This window comes from Coffea arabica, chromosome 3c (assembly GCF_036785885.1).
Source record: "Coffea arabica cultivar ET-39 chromosome 3c, Coffea Arabica ET-39 HiFi, whole genome shotgun sequence".
Classification (NCBI taxonomy): domain Eukaryota; kingdom Viridiplantae; phylum Streptophyta; class Magnoliopsida; order Gentianales; family Rubiaceae; genus Coffea; species Coffea arabica.
In genome coordinates, this window is record NC_092314.1 from 8,710,464 (window position 1) to 8,732,544 (window position 22,081).

Genomic DNA, 22,081 nt, shown 5'->3' on the forward strand with positions numbered 1-22,081 from the left:
TTGAATTAAACTACCTGACAGAATTGCCTTCATCATAACCGGGAAACTACCTGACAGGCCAAGACTAAACTAGGGTCCAATTAACGACGAAGAATCAATTTTCAATGTGTACTTATCTATATGACAGAAGAATGGGGAGAAGAAAGAGAGAAAAGGACGACCTCTGGAGTCTTGTAGTTAAAGGGATGAACCACCAAATATCTCATCATGCAGCTCATTAGATAAACAAAGTGAACAAATTTGATCCAGCTTCAGCTAAGCGTGAGCTCCAGAATAGTTCCCTCTTGATTTCATGGAATATTAAACCTACCAAAGCCAAGAATTCTTCCAGCCCTTGCACTTGGGCGGGTGTCTCATGCAACATTGGTGGAAGCGTTAACGGATTGAACCTCACAAATTCCAAAGTCAGCTCTAGACTCTATGACTTCCCATTTTCATCCTTTAAATACAAGAATACGTTGATCTGTCCAAGAATGAACTTTTTGGCAGCACACCACCCCAGGTTGGTAATCTTTCCAAGCTCATTTATCTCAATTTCTCGGCCAATATGTTGTCAGAAGAAATCCCACCAGAAATTGGCTTGTTGAAAAATGTTCAAGTTCTTCATCTAAACGAAAATCACCTGTCCGGTCCAATTCCGAGGAATTAAACCATTTAGTCCGTCTTACTGAGCTTGACTTGAATACCAATAACATCAGCGGCACTATTCCATCTTCCTTGGCAAATCTGAGAAACTTGACATACTTGTCTTTGTATGAGAATCAATTTTCAGGCCCCATTCCTCCAGAAATAGGAAACTTATCCAATCTAGTCACTGCTTTTCTGAGCTCTAATCATTTGACAGGTTCAATTCCACATGTTCTAGGTAACCTCAATAAGCAAGAGACCTTGTTCCTTTTCCAAAACGATCTGTCCGGTCCCATTCCAGTAGAGTTAGGGCACTTGAAATCACTCCAGAGTTTGAGCTTGTTTGGAAATAATCTCATTGGCACAATTCCAACATCACTGGGTAATCTGACGAATTTGACTGTCCTCCATCTCTATGATGACCAACTCTCAGGCTCAATTCCTGAAGAGTTGGGCGACCTAGAGCTACTTACAGATTTGGAACTAGACAGGAATGAACTGAATGGTTCTATTCCTAAATCATTTGGTGATCTGAGCAACCTGAAATTTCTGTTTCTCCGTGAAAACCAGCTTTCTGGTTCCATTCCAGTGGAGCTCGGGCAATTGACAAAGTTGGCTGTGATGGAACTGGATACAAATCAATTGTCTGGTCATCTGCCAGAACATCTTTGCCAAAACGGAACACTTCAAAACTTCACAGTAAGCAACAACAGGCTGACTGGTCCAATCCCTGTAAACTTGAAAAACTGCTCCAGTTTAATCAGAGTTCGATTTGAAGGAAACCAACTAACCGGGAACCTGTCAGAGATGTTTGGTATCATCCAAACTTGAATTTCATGGATCTTAGGAACAATGATTTCTATGGTGGACTTTCTGGCAACTGGGGTAGATGCCCAAACTTGGCAGCACTTTTGCTTGCAGACAATCACATCACAGGTAGAATCCCTTCGCAGCTGGGAAACGCGTCTCAACTTCAAAGGCTTGATCTTTCTTCCAATAACTTGATTGGGAAAATTCCAGAGCAAGTTATGAATCTGGCTTCTCTGCTAAATCTAACTCTTCAATATAACCACCTTTCTGGCAAAATACCTGAAGAATTAGGTTTGCTAAAAAATCTGCTTTATCTAGACCTGTCAGGAAACTTCTTGAGTGGATCTATCTCTGAAAATTTAGGACGTTGCCAACAATTGTTTTACCTGAACTTGAGCAACAACAATCTAAGTCAAATGATTCCACCTCAGATGGCCAAGTTAACTCACCTTTCTATCTTGGATCTGAGTCATAATTACATCACGGGAACAATACCATCTGAGTTCAGGAGTTTTCAGAGTCTAGAAATATTGGATCTTTCTCATAACAACCTCTCTGGTTTCCTTCCAAATGCTTTGGCAGAACTGCCTGATTCATTGCATATTAACATATCTTTCAATAACTTAGAGGGTCCAATTCCTTATGGCGGAGCCTTTAAAACTCTCGCCATAAAAGAATTGAGGGGAAACAAAGGATTGTGTGGCAATATTCCTGGTTTACAAGCTTGGGAAAGCCCTCAATTAATTAGAAAGAATGTAAAGAATAAGGGGTTGAATCTTGTACTCGTAATTGTGCTCCCTCTTCTAGGATCACTCTTACTTCTTCCTGCATTCTTTGGAGCTCTTAAAATATGTCGACAAAGAAAAAGGAAGACCACAGAGAATGTCAAGGATGCTGATTTGTTTTCCATATCCACATATGATGGCAAAGCAATGTACAGAGAAATTATAAAAGCAACAGAAGAGTTCAGTGAAATATTCTGCGTATGTGAAGGAGGTTTTGGAAGTGTCCACAAAGCAATTCTAGCACCTTCTAACTTAGTAGCTGTAAAGAGACTTCACCTGTTGCCCCAGAAGGTGTACTTCAACAGTTTCTTGAACTAGATAAGGGCATTGACAAACATCAAGCATAGAAACATTGTGAAGCTCCATGGTTACTGCTGAAATTCTAAACACTCTTTTTTGGTATACGAGTATCTCAAGCCAGGTAGCTTGGCCAAAAGTTTCAGCATTGACGAACAAATAAAAGGAACTAGATTGGGAAAAGAGGGTGAACATCATCAAAGGTGTCGCTCAAGCACCATCTTATATGCATCATGATTGTTCACCTTCAATAGTTCATCGAGACATTTCAAGCAACAATGTGTTGCTTGATTCAGAATATGAGGCTCATGTTTCGGACTTTGGCACTGCTAAACTTCTCAGGAGGGGCTCATCCAATTGGACCACTCCTGCTGGCACATTGGGATACATTGCACCAGGTAATTAACAGTGTTATAGGTATTAAGTGTACAGGTTTCGCTGATAACATGATTTTCCATGCAGAATTTGCCTACACAATGAGAGTCACTGAAAAATGTGATGTTTATAGCTTTGGGGTCCTGACATTGGAAATAATCAAGGGGAAGCACCCTGGTGAATTCGTTGCCCATCTGATGTCTTCAACAACTGGACATATAGAATTGAAAGACTTGTTAGACCAGAGACTTTCGCATCCCACACAAGAAATTGAAAAGATCCTGGTATTCATCCTCAAGATTGCAGAGGCATGTTTACATGTAAATCCAGAATCCAAGCCAACATGTGGCCAACAAGAAGGTAGGCAATAGTTAACAAATGGCCCCAGAAAAGATATTTTTTATTTTTCTTTTTTTGGTAACAAATAAATTAAGGTGTAATTTCATTTTGCCTTGAATTTTGCCTCCTTTTCATTCAATATCTCGTGTTTATTATTTTGTCCGTGATAGGACAGTGAGCAAAGCAGATGAGCATTTTACTTACTAAGCCCAGTTAAGCAGATTTAACGCTGATTATTGCCATCAAAACTGGCTCAAAATATTGAACATTGAACCATTGAATAGATATGCATTTTGCCTAATTTTCAATCCACAAAAGGAGAACTTGACTTCATATGAATCATTCTAATTTCCCTGTCCCCCTCCCTATTGCTTAAATTCCACACTTTCCCGACTAGAAAAAAATTATACAAACTCCATGTAAATCTAATCATCAAATCTGGTCCACTATTAAGCCAAAATATGAGAAGAATTCATCTCAAGACAATAGTATTTCTTTGCCTGGTTATTTAGCTAAATAAGAGTCTCCATCTCTTTTAAAAAATTGCATTATATTCATATATTTCATGTTTGTTTCTATAATAAAAAAAATCCCTTATTTTGTGAATTTCAAATTTTTTTAAGAAATATTCACAGAATTTAGCTATATATATATATATATATATATATATATAAAGCTTGTGATAAACTTGCCTCATATTATACTTCACAAGTAACGGTTCAATTTATGAAAAAAATTTTAAATTCTGTCAAGGATGATGTCATTTCTTTTCAAGTTATAAAGCACATAGTTATTATACATAAGAAAATTCAGATAAATTTATACACATAAAATTCAAAAGATGATGAAAATTAAAATACTCTTTTGTCTCATACATAAGGAAATGAGGTAAAATTGATATTAATGTAGTATAATCTTTCAAATTCGTAATAATTTACCAATATTTTTTTAACCCGATAAATTATGAATTTGGTCATACTATTCACACACACATTTATATGTGCTATTTCCTTCAACTCATAATTTTGTATCAAATTTTTAATCATACTTAAAAGTTTTTTTGATAAACGTATGTGGAATAATTGATATTATAATCGTTCAGTGTTTTACTAAATATGTCTCTCAATTAAATACAAGGAAATCCAAGTAGAACAGAAAGTATTACTGCCAGTATCTGAATCAGTTCCAAACATCATTGAACAATATTCCGTATAGAGATTTTGGAAAATTTCCCCTTCACCATTGCCCTTTTACTCTTGGATATAACGCCAATAGGGAATATCTTCTCCCATAACATAACAAACACGGACTAATTCAGAACGGTAACTAACAAGTAACAACACAAGTACTAAGTGTTACGTACATTTTCTTGAATTTATAAAGGGGCACAAGTACGATTCCTTTTAATGTAAAGTAGTAAAGAAGTAAGCATGACTGATCATCAAGTATAGAACTGGCAAAAAAAATCCATAATCCAACAACTCATCCAACTCGTTCACTAATCATCTAGAATAGAACTTCCAACAAAACCCATAACCTAACAACTCATCCCCATTAATTTTAAAGGATAGGTTGGGTCAGTTGAGCTATGGATTTTGTTGGGTTGAGCAATAACAACCCAAATTATTCATTTGGTGGGTTGAGTTTTTTATTGGGGCACCCAACACCTAACTTGTTTAAAAATAGTTCAAAACAATAAATACAAAATTCAATACACATACGCCAAACTACTTGTATTTGGACATGTGTTAACAATTTATTGACCAATTTATATTCAAAATTTTCATATATATGCTTTCAATCATTTTTTTAATTTTATTTAAAAGAAAAAAGAAACTTGAAATAAAAACTCATGCTTATTTTTCTTTTACAATAGTATTTGTAGTTGCTCAACTTCTATAATAGTTTATTATGCCTTTTAAGAGTATGTTATTTTCCTCCCCCTTTTTTTGTGATTGTTAATCTCTGATTGTTGCTTGATTCTGTTTGTTAATATTTTTGTGTACCTAGAATAGAGTTTTAAATTTGTTCTAATTGCATTATTTTACATTTTTCTAACTTGTTTTATTTCATTGTTAATAATTCCTCATCAATATTATAATGCAACAAATTATATGTCTTTTAATTACATTTTCAAGCATAATATAATCTAGCATTCAATAATTTAAAAACAATTTAGAACTTACAATAAAGCAAATGTGAATAGTAAAAGTGTTAAATAAGTTGTGACAAAAATAAGTTTCAATCAATTAGAAGTTTTAAAAAGTATAAAGTAAACAAAATTTTTTAACTAATCTATTTTTTTTTCCTTCAGTGGGGTAAAAAATTTTTTTTAACTAATCTATTTAAATGTACAATTTATTATCTAAAATTCACAATACAAACAATATGAAATATTATTCTATTTATGATGTGTTTCCAAGATGGTTAAGAAGTGAGTGTGCGTTTCTGTGTGTGAAATATATTTATGTAAGTGAAAATGTTTTTATGTATGTCAAAAAATCTTTTCGTGTGAGTAAATACATGTGAGAAAGTTTATATATCAAAATGTATTAATTAATATGTTGAGTTATATTTGGATCATGAATTTGACGTGACCTAATATGATCCAATCCAAAATCTAACAAATCTAAAGTTGGACCAATTAGATATAACTTATTTAAGTGAAAATCCAATATAAACCCATCTAAAATAAGCTCAACCTGCCCAATTGTCAGGTATAATCAAGAACATGTAATTTGTCCTTCCAGATGGATTGGTCAATTGCTAGTTGTTGTGTACAGCCCAAATTGGCACCTTTCGGTTGATGCGTTGAGTCCATTCTTATCTGGTTTCTCATTCACTGCTTCATTGGAATTCATGATAGCTCAAGTTGACTGAAATCGGTATAACTTAGAAACCAGGGCGAAGAAGACCTTTAATTTCTAGCCATAGATGTACAGATTATACATTTAGAAACAAACTCTTCTCAGCCGCATTGAGGGGTAAAGAAATCATGAATTTTTTGTCAATATTTTCACTTTCATTTTGGTCCTACTTATGTGCTTGTTATGTTCTCTTCTAAGCCATCTTGTCTACTCTTAAAATTATATTTTTGTACATTTTTAATTACTCACCATTCTTTCACAAATTTATCCAAATTAGACCCTTTTGATGAATTTCCACTCTTTCTTTTTCCATTTTCTAAATCTTCCCTCTATATAATTGTTGGTTTTTAGAGTATAAACTAAGAAACAATATCTTAGTTATTGTTACAAAAAAAAAATTATAATAGACTTGTATTAAGGGTTGGAAAATGAACTTGAGTTCTTTATTCATCAGTAACCTATTTATAGTATTTATACAACAACAAACTAGCACAATATCACTCATATCACATACTTCTTTTTGTGCTTTGAAAACTTTTAAAAACCACGTTTGGATTGCATTTTTCTGGATTTTTTTGTAGAAAAATTACTGTAACAATTTGATGTATTTGAGGTAAAAAGGTGACAGGGAAATGTGTTCATGGAAAACGTAACAATTTTTCTGAGAAAAATCGCAATCCAAACGGGAACTTTATGTTATGTAGAAGTGTTCAAGAACTCTTTTGCGGAAGTATGCTTGGACCCTTAGAATGCTCATTAGGCACTAGTGATTTTCTAAATATTAAATTCCTGTCTTATATTATTTAATTTGTACGCGGCAAGATTAAACTATATCTTGGAAAACCGTTAATATCTGAGTAAATATATTTATTGTGTCAATTCGCGAATAAACAGGTAATGATCCATGATTGGGTTCAAAGTTTCTAACAAGATTCAGGAACACGATAACTAAATACAATATTGACACCATAGAGACATTGACCGTTGACAATCAAAACTTGTGTTCAGATTGTGATGTGAACGCCGCATGGCTGCTAACCATTTTCATTATTCAATAACTGGAGTTCTGAAATCGATAAAACGTGGTTTGAACAAGAAAACACAAAGGTGAGAAAGGAAAACAAATCGTAGGCTTGAAGTAAAGTCATTTTGCTTTCGTTTCAATACTGAAGAAGAAATGGACCACCTTTTATTTGCACTAAAATTGGCATAATACCAAGAGAATATACGGGAGAGGATCTGACTCAACCCCCAAGCCCCAAGGAAAAAGAGAAGCGAAATTTAATCAGAATTCGGGTGAAATGGTTTTTCACTGCAAATTTGGCATTGCTTTGAGAATAAACCGTGAATATATGTTATTTTTAATTTGAATAAGCAAACGATGAACACGGATTCTTCTTTAATTCCAATTTATCGCTTTTGAAAGAAATGGCTAATATTAGTGTCAGTTAACCACGCATTGACTTGATGATCATGATAAATTTTTTTTGGATTCTGAGCTTGTGGAAAAGATTGTTGGGAAAGTTGGCTAAAAACATTTTTCAACTTTTTTAAAATTTGTCTCTTTTGCTAATCCGGACAAATGACTAGCTTGGGAGTATGTGCATTACAATATTGTGTCTATGTCGTTTGTCGTAATTTTTAAAATTTAAAATTAATGAAGTGAAAGAAAGAAAGTCTACATCTTTCATATGTTTCTTTGATTCTAAAATTCTATAGAAAAAAAGAAGAATATGAAATTGAAAGCATTATGATTTGACCGTCCTAAAAATCCAGATGTTTAATATCTCAGTCCTTTAAGATTATATTGTTTAAGTAAACCTCTTAGCTTCAAGCTTTTTGATAAATATTTTCTTGATTCAGAAGTATAATTACCGCTGTTGTACATCTAATATAAGCGGATGTGTACATTTACAAAGTGTGCACCGTCAGGAGTACGTGCTCATTTATGGAATGAGGGCACGATTTAAATACGACTCGACTCAAAATCAATAGGTACTAACATGATCCAAATTTTTTATCCTATTATTATAGGATTAATTTGTTAATGATACAAACGGAAATGCTAATTTGAAAAAACTTACAATTGCTTAACCCAAAATCAATGAAATGGCTCATTTATGCTATTTGACATATTAATTTAAATTGCTTTTTTTTTTTTTGCAATATTCAAACGTCACAGTGGGTGTATAAGGTAATTCATAATAACTCTAAAATATCCAACTTATTCACTCGTATCACATAATTATTTTCTGCTTTGAAAACTTTATGTTATGTATTAAATCTCTGAAAACTCTTTAGCAAGACCACGCCTGGCCTCCTTGGAATGCTCATTAGGGACTAATGATGCTCTAAATATTAAATTCATGTCCTGTGTATACTAATATTGCCGGGTTTATTTTAGGTTAATACCTGGCCTAATCATAGTAATTAAATCGTTAGTAAATCTGTTTTCAGTTTGTAATGTAAACAGTACACTGATTGACCTGATTGATTATTCAGAGTCTTCATTCAATAGTTGAATTCTGAAATTCATAGAACGTGTTCAGAAAAAGAAAACACAAGTGGTTGTGAAAGGAGGCTTGAAATTTCAAGTCATTTTGCTTTCGTCTCAATGCTGGGGAAAAAAAAAATGGACTGCCTATTATTTGTATTGAAATTTTCAAAGTACCCATCGGGCCAAGAGAACACACGGTACTAAGGGAGGTCCAAAATTGACTACCTAATTATTTTCAACGTGTAGTTAAAAGAATAGAAAGAGAAGCCCTCCAGAGCCTTGCATTTAAATAAATCAGAAAGAATTCGACGAATTTCTTTTAACAAGGGTCCGAGAGTGATACATGATCAACCCTCAAACAAGATTTACCGATTTCTCCAGCACACATGGACACCAACGCTCTCACCACAATTTTGTTTCTCATCTTACTTTCAACTTCATCCATGCCATCTGCAACATCAAGAACACTTCCTGGGACACCAGGTGAGTTTTGTAGACCATAAGTACCTTAAAAACATTTGAGATCTTGGTCTTAAAAACATTTGAGATCTTGGTTTACCGGCTTATGTATGTTGTAATCTGGTCTTATTCAGATGAATTCAGGGGCAGCGGTTCTAATATTCATCCGAAGATAAAGATTTCCCGACCTCCCTACGATTCACCACATTCAAACAGCTCCATCAACTCTCCTCCGGATGTTTGATTTCCCACACTCAGACGATACTTCAGGATTTGGGCTGGAATGTTGCTTCTTTTTATAATAGTTTCTTGTAAGCCTATATGCGAATATGCATGTCAAGTATCAAAATGACATGAAATAGTGAAAATTTGTTTTCATATGTCCTCGTTTTTTTACTCAGTGGAAAACTTCTATAATCAGTTTTCTGTTGTTTGTTTTGTGGTCCATTTGGACAGTGCTTGATCTGTTCTTGTTTGGTACATATCTAAACAATCATCTCATGATTGAAGTATCATATCATGCAGAAAAGATAGTGAACTCATCATGGTGATGCTTCCTGATTAACATAGCTTCTTATATCCATATAAATTGAATCTTATGGTAAGTTGATGGATTTGAATCGATTATCATGTCATCAACATAAATCTAATTTTTTTTAAAAAAAAAAAAAAAAAGATTACACAGAGCCTGTGGAGGACTGTTTGACTTGAACAATGCAATCTCGATCGGAGATGGCTAATAATCGCAAGGGAGCAAGCAGATCAGATATCTGAGCCGCTGCTCCGATCTGCATTCATATAATGATTATGATTATTCGTGTATAGCAGATGATATCTGCTAGAGCAGATATCTGGCTTTGACAGATCCGGAGCTGGACGCTCTTATATGCTTAGCCAAATAAATTGCAAAAAAAAAAAAAAAAAAAAAAAATTCACCTTACATTATCATGAATGCACTGGAACAAGGATCTACTGAAGAATGAACAATGATGAAGAATGTCTCTGTGACATAGACCATCGATTGATGATATACGAATATCTTTTGACTAGGTTGAATGTCTTGGATATGGATTGGATCCCCAAGGAAGCCAATAGAGTTACACATGAGTCAGCAAAATTTGTCCAAAAAAAAAAAAAAAAAACCACACACACACACACACAGAGATACATCTCGTTTGTTTCCTCTAGAATAGCGACTCTGATTTTCTAAATCACGCTGGATATTTTCCAATATTTTTGTTAATAAAAACTTCTCCATTTATCAAATGCACTCGCCAACAGTTTTTTTTCTGCATATTAACTCGCTCTTCATCGTCTATATCATTTGGTTTATTCTTATCCTTTACAACATATTCAAATAAATCTCCATAATACAAATAATCTTTCATTCTAATTTTTCAAGTCGAATAATTAATTACATTTAATTTTATTATACAGCCACTATTTGAGTCATCCATTTTAATCACTATAAATGAGCAACCCAATATGATTGCTCGGATACCACTTTGTGAATCAGGCACACGATATTAGAATTAATCTAGGATAAATTACTCTTTTTCCAAGTGCTAATGAAAATAGATTAAACCAACTTACCAAACAATAACATCAATAATTAAATGTCAAAAAGTAAAAGTCACGGGATACCAAGAGTTTAATATAAAAAAATCCAAATTGAGAAAAACTATGAGACCTAATCTTGTCAAAGAATCTCTATTATAACAATGGGATACACAAGTCTTTTTAGGAAATATAAAATAAGAATGGTAGATTAGTAGAGTTTGATAAAAGGGTCACATCTCTAAATTTTCTTCTCAATCATATTTTAATTCACCATCCAATCAAGGTTTTGAAGATTCACGAACTACTCTCTTCTGGCCTTGTCTCCCCAGTCTCACCCATTCTCTCTCTTCGTCACCTCACTCGGTTGGCGGCCGCTCACAATTCTTGTTCCAAGTGAAATCCACGGCTTTAAGCAAGATTTCACAATAATCCAAGTTGTTAGCACATGCTGGGGAATTTTTTTTTTTTTTTTTCAAAGTTTGTAAAACCTCTTGACTGTTCTTGTTGCAATAGACTAACCCTTGTTTGAAAGTTCAATTTAATATTTAAATTTAATGGGTTCAGATTTTAATATGTTTATACATGTTTGATAATAAAAAATAAAATATCTGAATTAATTAAATAGTACTTAATTTCTTAAGTAAAATTTATTTCCAAAAATAAATATTATTTACCACTTAATGTGATATACACTCAAATTTATCAGATTTAGTATTTAACAATTCAGTAATTTATTGTATTCATATTTCAAATTTCAGTTTTTACAGTTCGGTTTTATCAAATGCATCCTAAAAGAATTATTGTTCTAAGAATTTGGCCTAAGTGCTTGATTCTTATTTTGATACCAAAAGTATAGCCATAGAAACTTCTAAAATCCTTCCCTTGGAATTGCTTTCAAATATGAACTTTTATTCTTCAAGAAAATTAAGGTAATATATTTCAATATCAACTTTATTTCTAAAATTACATAAATAAACTCAAATAGCATAAGTAAGGCAAGACTAAAAAAACTACATTAAATTATATATTGAGGACGTCGTCGGAGTACGAAATCTAATGCACCAAATCAGCTACTAGATAGTATAATATAGAAGGTCTTTTCAACTGCCCTTTAGAAGCATTGACTGTTGACTATTAAAATCTCTGGTAGGTTTGCAATGTAAAATCAAAATGCCACATTGATTTACTTTTCAAAGTCCTTACTAAATAATTAACTTCTGAAATTTGATGCACGTGTCTCGTAAAAGAGACTAGTGGGTTTTTATTAAACTCTACTGATCTACTTTCGTTTTCATACAGAAAGGTGACAAGAATGGCCTTTATCAGAATCGGGAAACTACCTAACAGGCCAAGACAAAACTTGGTCCAATTAAGGACAATGAATCAATTTTCAATGTGTACTTTATCTGTATGACAGAAGAATGGGGAGAAGAAAGAAAGAAAAAGACGACCTCCGGAGCCTTGTATTTAAAGGGATGAACCATCAGTATCTCATCATGCAGTTCATTAGAAAAACAAAGTGAACCAATTTGATCCAGCTTCAGCTGAGCGTGAGCTAAAGAAATCATGCGTCCTTGCGTGACAAGAGAAGCCTTTTTCATGTTTCTTTTTGTGCTATATACACTAGCCCCATCATTTCCACCCGAAGTTTGTGCGTCAGCTTTTGCGGAAGAGGCTGCTGCCCTCTTAAAATGGAAAGCCGGTTTTGCCAACCAGAATGGTTCCCTCTTGATTTCATGGAATATTACGCCTACCAAAGCCAAGAATTCTTCCAGCCCTTGCACTTGGGCGGGTGTCTCATGCAACATTGGTGGAAGCGTCAACGGATTGAACCTCACAAATTCCGAAGTCAGCTCTACACTCTATGACTTCCCATTTTCATCCTTGCCAAATCTTGAATACGTTGATCTGTCCATGAATGAACTTTTTGGCAGCATACCACCCCAGGTTGGTAATCTTTCCAAGCTCATTTATCTCGATTTCTCGGCCAATATGTTGTCAGAAGAAATCCCACCGGAATTTGGCTTGTTAAAAAATCTTCAAGTCCTTCATCTAAACGAAAATCACTTGTCCGGTCCAATTCCCGAGGAATTAAGCCATTTAGTCCATCTTACTGAGCTTGACTTGAATACCAATAACATCAGCGGCACTATTCCATCTTCCTTGGCAAATCTGAGAAACTTGACATACTTGTCTTTGTATGAGAATCAATTTTCAGGCCCCCTTCCTCCAGAAATAGGAAACTTATCCAATCTAGTCACTGCTTTTCTGAGCTCTAATCATTTAACAGGTTCAATTCCACATGTTCTAGGTAACCTCAATAAGCTAGAGACCTTGTTCCTTTTCCAAAACGATCTGTCCGGTCCCATTCCAGTAGAGTTAGGGCAGTTGAAATCACTCCAGAGTTTGAGCTTGTTTGGAAATAATCTCATTGGCACAATTCCAACATCACTGGGTAATCTGACGAATTTGACTGTCCTCCATCTCTATGATAACCAACTCTCAGGCTCAATTCCCCAAGAGTTGGGCAACCTAGAGCTACTTACAGATTTGGAACTAGACAGGAATGAACTGAATGGTTCTATTCCTAAATCATTTGGTGATCTGAGCAACCTGGAATTTCTGTTTCTCCGTGAAAACCAGCTTTCTGGTTCCATTCCAGTGGAGCTCGGGCAATTGACAAAGTTGGCTGTGATGGAACTGGATACAAATCAATTGTCTGGTCATCTGCCAGAACATCTTTGCCAAAACGGAACACTTCAAAACTTCACAGTAAGCAACAACAGGCTAACTGGTCCAATCCCTGTAAGCTTGAAAAACTGCTCCAGTTTAATCAGAGTTCGATTTGATGGAAACAAACTAACCGGGAACCTGTCAGAGATGTTTGGTATCTATCCAAACTTGAATTTCATGGATCTTAGGAACAATGATTTCTTTGGTGGACTTTCTGGCAACTGGGGTAGATGCCCAAACTTGGCAGCACTTTTGCTTGCAGACAATCACATCACAGGTAGAATCCCTTCGCAGCTGGGAAACGCGTCTCAACTTCAAAGGCTTGATCTTTCTTCCAATAACTTGATTGGGAAAATTCCAGAGCAAGTTATGAATCTGGCTTCTCTGCTAAATCTAACTCTTCAATATAACCACCTTTCTGGCAAAATACCTGAAGAATTAGGTTTGCTAAAAAATCTGCTTTATCTAGACCTGTCAGGAAACTTCTTGAGTGGATCTATCCCAGAAAATTTAGGACGTTGCCAACAATTGTTTTACCTGAACTTGAGCAACAACAATCTAAGTCAAATGATTCCACCTCAGATGGCCAAGTTAACTCACCTTTCTATCTTGGATCTGAGTCATAATTACATCACGGGAAAAATACCATCTGAGTTCAGGAGTTTTCAGAGTCTAGAAATATTGGATCTTTCTCATAACAACCTCTCTGGTTTCCTTCCAAATGCTTTGGCAGAACTACCTGGTTCATTGCATATTAACATATCTTTCAATAACTTAGAGGGGCCAATTCCTTATGGAGGAGCCTTTAAAACTCTCGCCATAAAAGAATTGAGGGGAAACAAAGGATTGTGTGGCAATATTCCTGGTTTACAGGCTTGTGAAAGTCCTCAACTAATTAGAAAGCATGTAAAGAATAAGGGGTTGAATCTTGTACTTGTAATTGTGCTCCCTCTTCTAGGATCACTCTTACTTCTTTCTGCATTCTTTGGAGCTCTTAAAATATGTCGACAAAGAAAAAGGAAGACCACAGAGAATGTCAAGGATGCTGATTTGTTTTCCATATCCACATATGATGGCAAAGCAATGTACAGAGAAATTATAAAAGCAACAGAAGAGTTCAGTGAAATATTCTGCGTAGGTGATGGAGGTTTTGGAAGTGTCTACAAAGCAATTCTACCACCTTCTAACTTAGTAGCTGTAAAGAGGCTTCACCTGTTGCCCGAGAAGGTGTGCTTCAACAGTTTCTTGAACGAGATAAGGGCATTGACAAACATCAAGCATAGAAACATTGTGAAGCTCCATGGTTACTGCTCAAATTCTAAACACTCCTTTTTGGTCTACGAGTACCTCAAGCGAGGTAGCTTGGCCAAAAGTTTCAGCATTGACGAACAAGCTAAGGAACTAGATTGGGAAAAGAGGGTGAACATCATCAAAGGTGTCGCTCAAGCACTATCTTACATGCATCATGATTGTTCGCCTTCAATAGTTCATCGAGACATTTCAAGCAACAATGTGTTGCTTGATTCAGAATATGAGGCTCATGTTTCGGACTTTGGCACTGCTAAATTTCTCAGGAGGGACTCATCCAATTGGACCACTCCAGCTGGCACATTGGGATACATTGCACCAGGTAATTAACAGGGTTATAATTTCTCTCTATTTTCGAGTATTATGTGTACAGGTTTCGCTGATAACATGATTTTCCATGCAGAATTTGCCTACACAATGAGAGTCACTGAAAAATGTGATGTTTATAGCTTTGGGGTACTGACATTGGAAATAATCAAGGGGAAGCACCCTGGCGAATTTGTTGCCCATCTAATGTCTTCAACAACTGGAGACATAGAATTGAAAGAGTTGTTCGACCAGAGACTTTCGCATCCCACACAAGAAATTGAAAAGATCCTGGTATTCATCCTCAAGATAGCAGAGGCATGTTTACATGTGAATCCAGAATCTAGGCCAACCATGCATATGATTTCTAGTTTGTTATCTGTGGGTGCAACATGTGGCCAACAAGTAGGTAGGTATTAGTTAACAAATGGCCCTAGAAAGGATATTTCTTATTTTTCTTTTTTTTTTGGTAACAAATAAATTAAGGTGTAATTTCATTTTGCCTTGAATCTTGACTCCTTTTCATTCAATATCTCGTGTTTATTATTTTGTCCGTGATAGGACGGTGAGCAAAGCAGATGAGCATTTTACTTACTAAGCCCAGTTGGCTCCTCTACATTTTTGGGTGCCATTCAAGTTTTTTTTCCATATCATTCCAGCCATATCAAACATCACGTTTACCTTTGAAAAATCATTCTCTATAATATACGTCTTACATAAGCACTTTTTTTTTTTACCCTAATAACTTCAATTCATCACATGAATTGCCAAACATGAAAGATATACAACATCACGTTTACCTTTCTAAGATCAAATCTCTATAATATAATATTTTGTATGTGAGAACCAAATTGACCCTGCCTAAAACTTACCTAAGTTAAGATTCGAAACATATTATTGCAACATTATTCTAGTCAAACAATTATTCTTTGTCTATTACTCTTGTTCATTTTTGTAAATTTATCCAAAATACTATTGTTAATTAAAGAAAAAAATCGCCCAACACGTGGTAATAAAACTTGACTTGGTCCGACGGTTAAACCGATCAACTTGGTGAATCAGTCATAGGGTCGGGTTGAGTCAATAATTAGATCGGTTAAGTGACAAACCCGTTGACTAGTCAGCGACTATACGGTCCAATCGGTGAACCAGGAAAAGTCCGTCCAAGCACCGTTGATTGAGAGTTATTGTGGAATCTGCGATTGAACCGGTAATCTGATGAACTCATCACCTTTCTGACTCGAACTTCAAGTCAGATTTAATAACTATGCCCCAATGAGTTAAATCAGTTATGAACATCAAGATACGAGCGGTTCATGGATTTTGCCTAAATTCACTCGGGCCCAATCAGCACAGAAATAGCCTAAATTGACTCTTGAACGTCAATGTATCAGTCATCTTTAGATTTAGACCCAAATCTGCATATACAGATAGACCCAAAAAAATTTGGACCATTTCTCAATCTGTGCGTGTGATCGTTGCACAGGGGTCATGCTAATCTTTTCTGTACCATTCCAATTTTATAGAATGTGATGTTTAAGGACAGGCAAATATAATTTCATGTACACGACCGATGAGGGAACTAAGCAGCAATTAGAAGGATTTAACGTTGATTATTGCCATCAAAACTGGCTCAAAAAATTCAGCATTGAACTATTGAATAGATATGCATTTTGCCTAATTTTCAATCCACAAAAGGAGAACTTGACTTCATATGAATCATTCTAATTTCCCTGTTCCCTCTCTGTTGCTTAAATTCCACCCTTTTCCAACTAGGAAAAAATTATACAAACTCCATCTAAATCTAATCATCGGATCTGGTCTACTATTAAGCCAAAATATGAGAAGAATTCATCTCAAGACAATAGTATTTCTTTGCTTGGTTATTTTGTAAATAAGAGTCTCCATCTCCTGTAAAAAATTGCATTATATTCATATATTTCATGTTTGTTTCTACAATAAAAAAAATCCCACAATTTTTTTAAGAAATACTCACACAATTTAGCTATATAAATATAAATAAATAAATATATATATATATATATATATATATATAAAGCTTGTTCAATTTATGAAAAAAAATTTTAAATTTTGTCAAGGATGATGTCATTTTTTTCAAGTTATAAAGCACGTAGTTATGATACATAAGAAAATTCAGATAAATTTATACACATAAAATTCAAAAGATGATGAAAATTAAAATACTCTTTTGTCTCATACATAAGGATATGAGTTAAAATTGATATTAATGTAGCATAATCTTTTAAATTCATAATAATTCACCAATTTTTTTAACCTGATAAATTATGAATTTGGTCATACTATTCACACAGACATTTATATGTGCTATTTCCTTCAACTCATAATTTTGTATCAAATTTTTAATCGTACTTAAAAAAAATTTTGATAAACGTATGTGGAATAATTGATATTATAATCGTTCAGTGTTTTACTAAATATGTCTCTCAATTAAATACAAGGAAATCCAAGTAGAACAGAAAGTATTACTGCCAGTGTGTGAATCAGTTCCAAACATCATTGAACAATAGTCATGATCCATTTTGGTGTCTCCAATTCCATATAGAGATTTTGGAAAATTTCCCCTTCACCTTTGCCCTTTTACTCTTGGAAATAACGCCAATAGGGAATATCTTCTCCCATAACATATCAAACACAGACTAATTCAGAAAGGTAACTAACAACACAAGTACTAAGTGTTACATACATTTTCTTGAATTTATAAAGGGACACAAGTACGATTCCTTTTAATGTAAAGTAGTAAAGAAGTAAGCATGACTTTACATCAAGAATAGAACAGGCGACAAAACCCATAACCTAACAATTCACCCCCATTTATTTTAAAGGATAGGTTAGGTTAGTTGAGTTATGGGTTTTGTTGGGTTGAGTAATAACAAACCAAATTATTCATTTGGCGGGTTGAGTTTTTTATTGGGGCATCCAATACCCAACTTGTTTAAAAATAGTTCAAAATAATAAATACAAAATTCAATATACATACGCTAAACCACTTGCATTTGGACATGTGTTAACAATTATTGACCAATTTGTATTCAAATTTCTCATATATATGTTTTCAATTATTTTTTAATTTTTATTTAAAAGAAAAAAAGAAACTTGAAATAAAAAATCATGCTCATTCTTCTTTTACAATAGTGTTTATAGTTGCTCAACTTCTATAATAGTTTATTATGCCTTTTAAGAGTATGTTATTTTCCTCCCCTTTTTTTCTTTTTTTTTTTTATCGTTAATCTCCAATTGCTACTTGATTCTATTTGTTAATATTTTTGTGTTCCCAGAATAGAGTTTTAAATTTGTTCTAATTGCATTCTTTTACTTTTCTCTAACTTGTTTTATTTCATTGTTAATAATTCCTCATCAATATTATAATACAACAAATTATATGTCTTGTAATTACATTTTCAAGCATAATATAATCTAGCATTCAATAATTTAAATACATTTTAGAACTTACAATAAAGCAAATATGAATAGTTAAAGTGTTAAATAAGTTGTGACAAAAATAAGTTTCAATCAATTAGTAGTTTTAAAAAGTATAAAGTAAACGAATTTTTTTAGCTAATCTATTTAAATGTTGAATTTATTATCTAAAATTCACAATACAAGCAATATGAAATATTATTCTATTTATGATGTGTTTCCAAGAAGGTTAAGAACTGAGTGTGCGTTTGTGTGTGTGAAATATATTTGTGTAAGTGAAAATGCGTTTATGTATGTCAAAAAAATCTTTTTGTGTGTGTAAATATATGTGAGAAAGTTTATATATCAAAATGTATTAATTAAACCTGGCAATTATGCTCAAAACCCAACAATCCACCCAACCCTTGCTTTCATAACACAATTCCTTCTGCATTTTACTGCAAAATACACACTACGCTAAATCCATTTCTAACACCACTAACCCACGCCAAAACCCCCCTATCTCTTCCCATATCATACATGTGTATTTTAGTGTGTAAAAATAAAGTGTTTCAAAAGAACTTAAAAAGTGAGTATGCGTTTGTATCTGTGAGTGTTTTAGTGTGTGAAAATATGTCTATCTATGTGAAAATGTGCTTATGTGTGTGAAAAAGTTTTTTTTTTTTATGTGAAAATATATTTGAGAGAGTTTATGTATCAAAATCTATTAATTAATATATTTGGCCATATTTGAGTCATGGGTTTGAGATGACCAATATGACCAAATCCAAAATTAACCCAATCTAAAGTTGGACAGGTTGGGTGTAACCCATTTAAATGAAAACCTAATAGTAATCCATCCAAAACCCGTCCAACCCGCCCAATTGCCAGGTATAGTATTAATTAATAAGTTGGGTTATATTTGGGCCATGAATTTGACATGATCTAATATGATTCAATCCAAAATCAATCAAACCTAAAGTTGGGCCAATTGAAGATAACTTATTTAAATGAAAATCAAATATAAACCCACCTAAAATAAGCCGAACCCGCCTAATTGCCAGGTATAATCAATAATCAATAATGTAATTTATCCTCCCAGATGGATTGGTCAATTGCTGGTTGTAGTGTACAGCCCAAATTGGCCCCTTTCCGATGATCCGTTGAGTCCAGTTACTCCAGTCCACTCTTATCTAGTTTCTCATTCACTGCTTCATTGGAATTCATGATAGCTCAAGTTGACTGAAATCTTGTACTGTCAAATCCCTTATAACTTAGGGGCTGCTTGTTTCACAGATTGGAATCGGAAATGGAAATGGAATCATAGATTCTGGTTTTGGAATTAAAACTTTTCATTCCAATATCTAGCTTGGTTCACACATTGGAATTAGCATCATTCCAATTCCTGATGTTTGGTTTGATGAGTGTTTCGAAATTAAATGCAATTAAATTCCAAATTTACCCCTGATATAACAATTCTTCTAAAACAAAAGAATTACACATACGACAAATTAACATCTTCATAATTGTAACTACAATAGTTATTAACTTTTTGATAAAACATAAGAAAATCATAAATAATAAAAAAATTAATACCAGAAAATAAATATAGTGGCTGCATTAACAAAAAGTAAATTCCAAAAAAAGGAGTTTTTAAACAATCACCCAAAAGGTGACGATTTTTTAGTCTCTTCCCAAAGGGTGAAAAATGCATCCAAGGAATGTGTTCTTCCAAATAAAAACGCAACTTTCAAATACGTTATTTTATGTTTTGGAAATTTGTTTAAATATGAAAAATTGGTTAAATAGCCCATAAGATAGCAGCTCTTTATGGGAAACTGGCAGGTTTTGTAATATGTTTTGTACCAGCTTTATGGGAAACATACCAGCTATTGATGGAAAAAATTGATTAAATAGTGACCAAAGGAAAACTAGTATGTTTTGTATTTAACATAAATTAAATATGTGAAAGTTCAAAAAAAAAAATTGCCCATAAGATACCAGCTCTTTAAGGGAAACTGGCAGGTTTTGTAGTATGTTTTGTACCAACTCTTTATGGGAAACATACCAGCTCTTTATGGAAAAAATTGATTAAATAGCGCCCAAAGGAAAATTAGTATGTTTTGTATTTAACATAAATTAAATATATGAAAGTTAAAAAAAAAAGAAATTACCCATAAGATACCAGCTTTTTATGGGAAATTGGCAAGTTTTGTATTTAATACGCTATTTAACCAATTTTTTATATTTAAACAAATTTACGAAAATTAAAATAACGTATTTGAAAGTTGCATTTTTATTTGGAAGAACGCATTTTTTAAATGTGTTTTTCACCCTTTGGGAAGAGACTAAAAAATTGCCACCCTTTAGGAAGTTAGTTTAAAAACTCTTTCTTTTTGAAAATTTACTCCATTAACAAGTCGTTTGTAGTTCCTACATTAGATAATGATATGAAATAGATCTCTCCTTACATATATGAACAAAAGAAGGAGACTCAAATCACAAAAGCTAACCATACCAAATACAAATCAATTGTCTAATCCAGTCGAGAGTGCTACTCAATATCCACAATCTCCAAAAGACTAATCATATAACCATCTAACAATCACCATAACAAAAAGAAATTGCCATCAAATCATCACTTTCCAGCTAACAATAATTTTACTTCAGCGAGTAGATGGAGGATAAGGGAGGTTAATTACATATTATCGTTTCATTTCTGCAGGAAGATTGTAGAACACATGAAGCTTGGAAATCTGCTCCGAAAGTATGTCGGCTGCATTCATTACATCTCCACTTGGTAAAGCAAGTTTCATTAACTCAGCAACAACTTGATCTCTTCTATCGGAGACCAATTGCTCACGTTTATCCTCATTTGACATGGCTGCTGCCATAGTTGGGAAATTAGCTTGAATTCCCCTCATGAAATCTCCAAATTTGCTGGTGAGAAGTTGCAATGATGCATCAAGATCACCCCTTGTTGTTGATGCAGATTTCATTTTTTTTGACACATTTGCAATGGGAGGTGATTGTTTCTTTTGTTTCTTGGAATTTCTTGTGCTTGTTGAGTTTGGTTGAGTTGATTGCTCCATGGAATTTGCTTCATCTTCTTCTACCTTATCATTATCCGAGTTTGACATAGCATCAAGCCCTTCATCTCCTTCCTCCAAAATTTGGACATCTTCCATATCTTGGACAGCTTGTGCAAAATCTTCAGCAACATTTCCAGTGGCTCTGTCTCTTCCATATACAATTTCAAGATCTCCTAAATATGGAAATTTGACATCCCAAAGGCCCTTCGCATCCTTATGAGTCTAGAGATAGAATAGAAAGATAAATGATAATCTTAATAAAAGGTTGAAAAATAACATATCAGAATGTAAAAAGTAATCAATTTCTTACCTTGCACCAATCATCATACCACTGTTTTTCACAAGAAATCTTTTTCTCAGCATCATTCCAACTACAACCACTTTCTTTGCACATTTCAACAATTGCATGGAACCTATTTTTCAGCCACTTAACTTTTGATTCAATATGTGGGTTGACTTGTTTGGTAAAAGTAGGTTGCTTACGCAAGATAATTTTAAGCAATTCGCTCATATAATTATTTTTAAATCCTCCATCTGATTTCCACATTGGGTGCAATGCTTCTATGAGCACTTTTACCTCTTCACCAG

At 33.9% G+C, this 22,081-nt stretch overlaps 1 protein-coding gene and 1 non-coding gene across 2 annotated transcripts; one reads left to right on the plus strand and one right to left on the minus strand.

Annotated features, from left to right (window-relative positions):
* The first annotated feature begins 14,299 nt into the window (after positions 1–14,299).
* On the plus strand, positions 14,300–15,383 carry LOC140037787 (MDIS1-interacting receptor like kinase 2-like). The gene is made up of 2 exons (XM_072082909.1): positions 14,300–14,979; positions 15,061–15,383. The coding sequence occupies exons 1-2, from the start codon at positions 14,433–14,435 to the stop codon at positions 15,381–15,383; spliced, it is 870 nt and encodes a 289-aa protein (XP_071939010.1). The 5' UTR covers positions 14,300–14,432.
* Positions 15,384–16,403: 1,020 nt separating this feature from the next.
* Positions 16,404–16,507, minus strand: LOC140038195 (U6 spliceosomal RNA). The gene has a single exon (XR_011841990.1). It is a non-coding gene; the product is annotated as a U6 spliceosomal RNA (small nuclear RNA).
* Between the last annotated feature and the right edge of the window lie 5,574 nt (positions 16,508–22,081).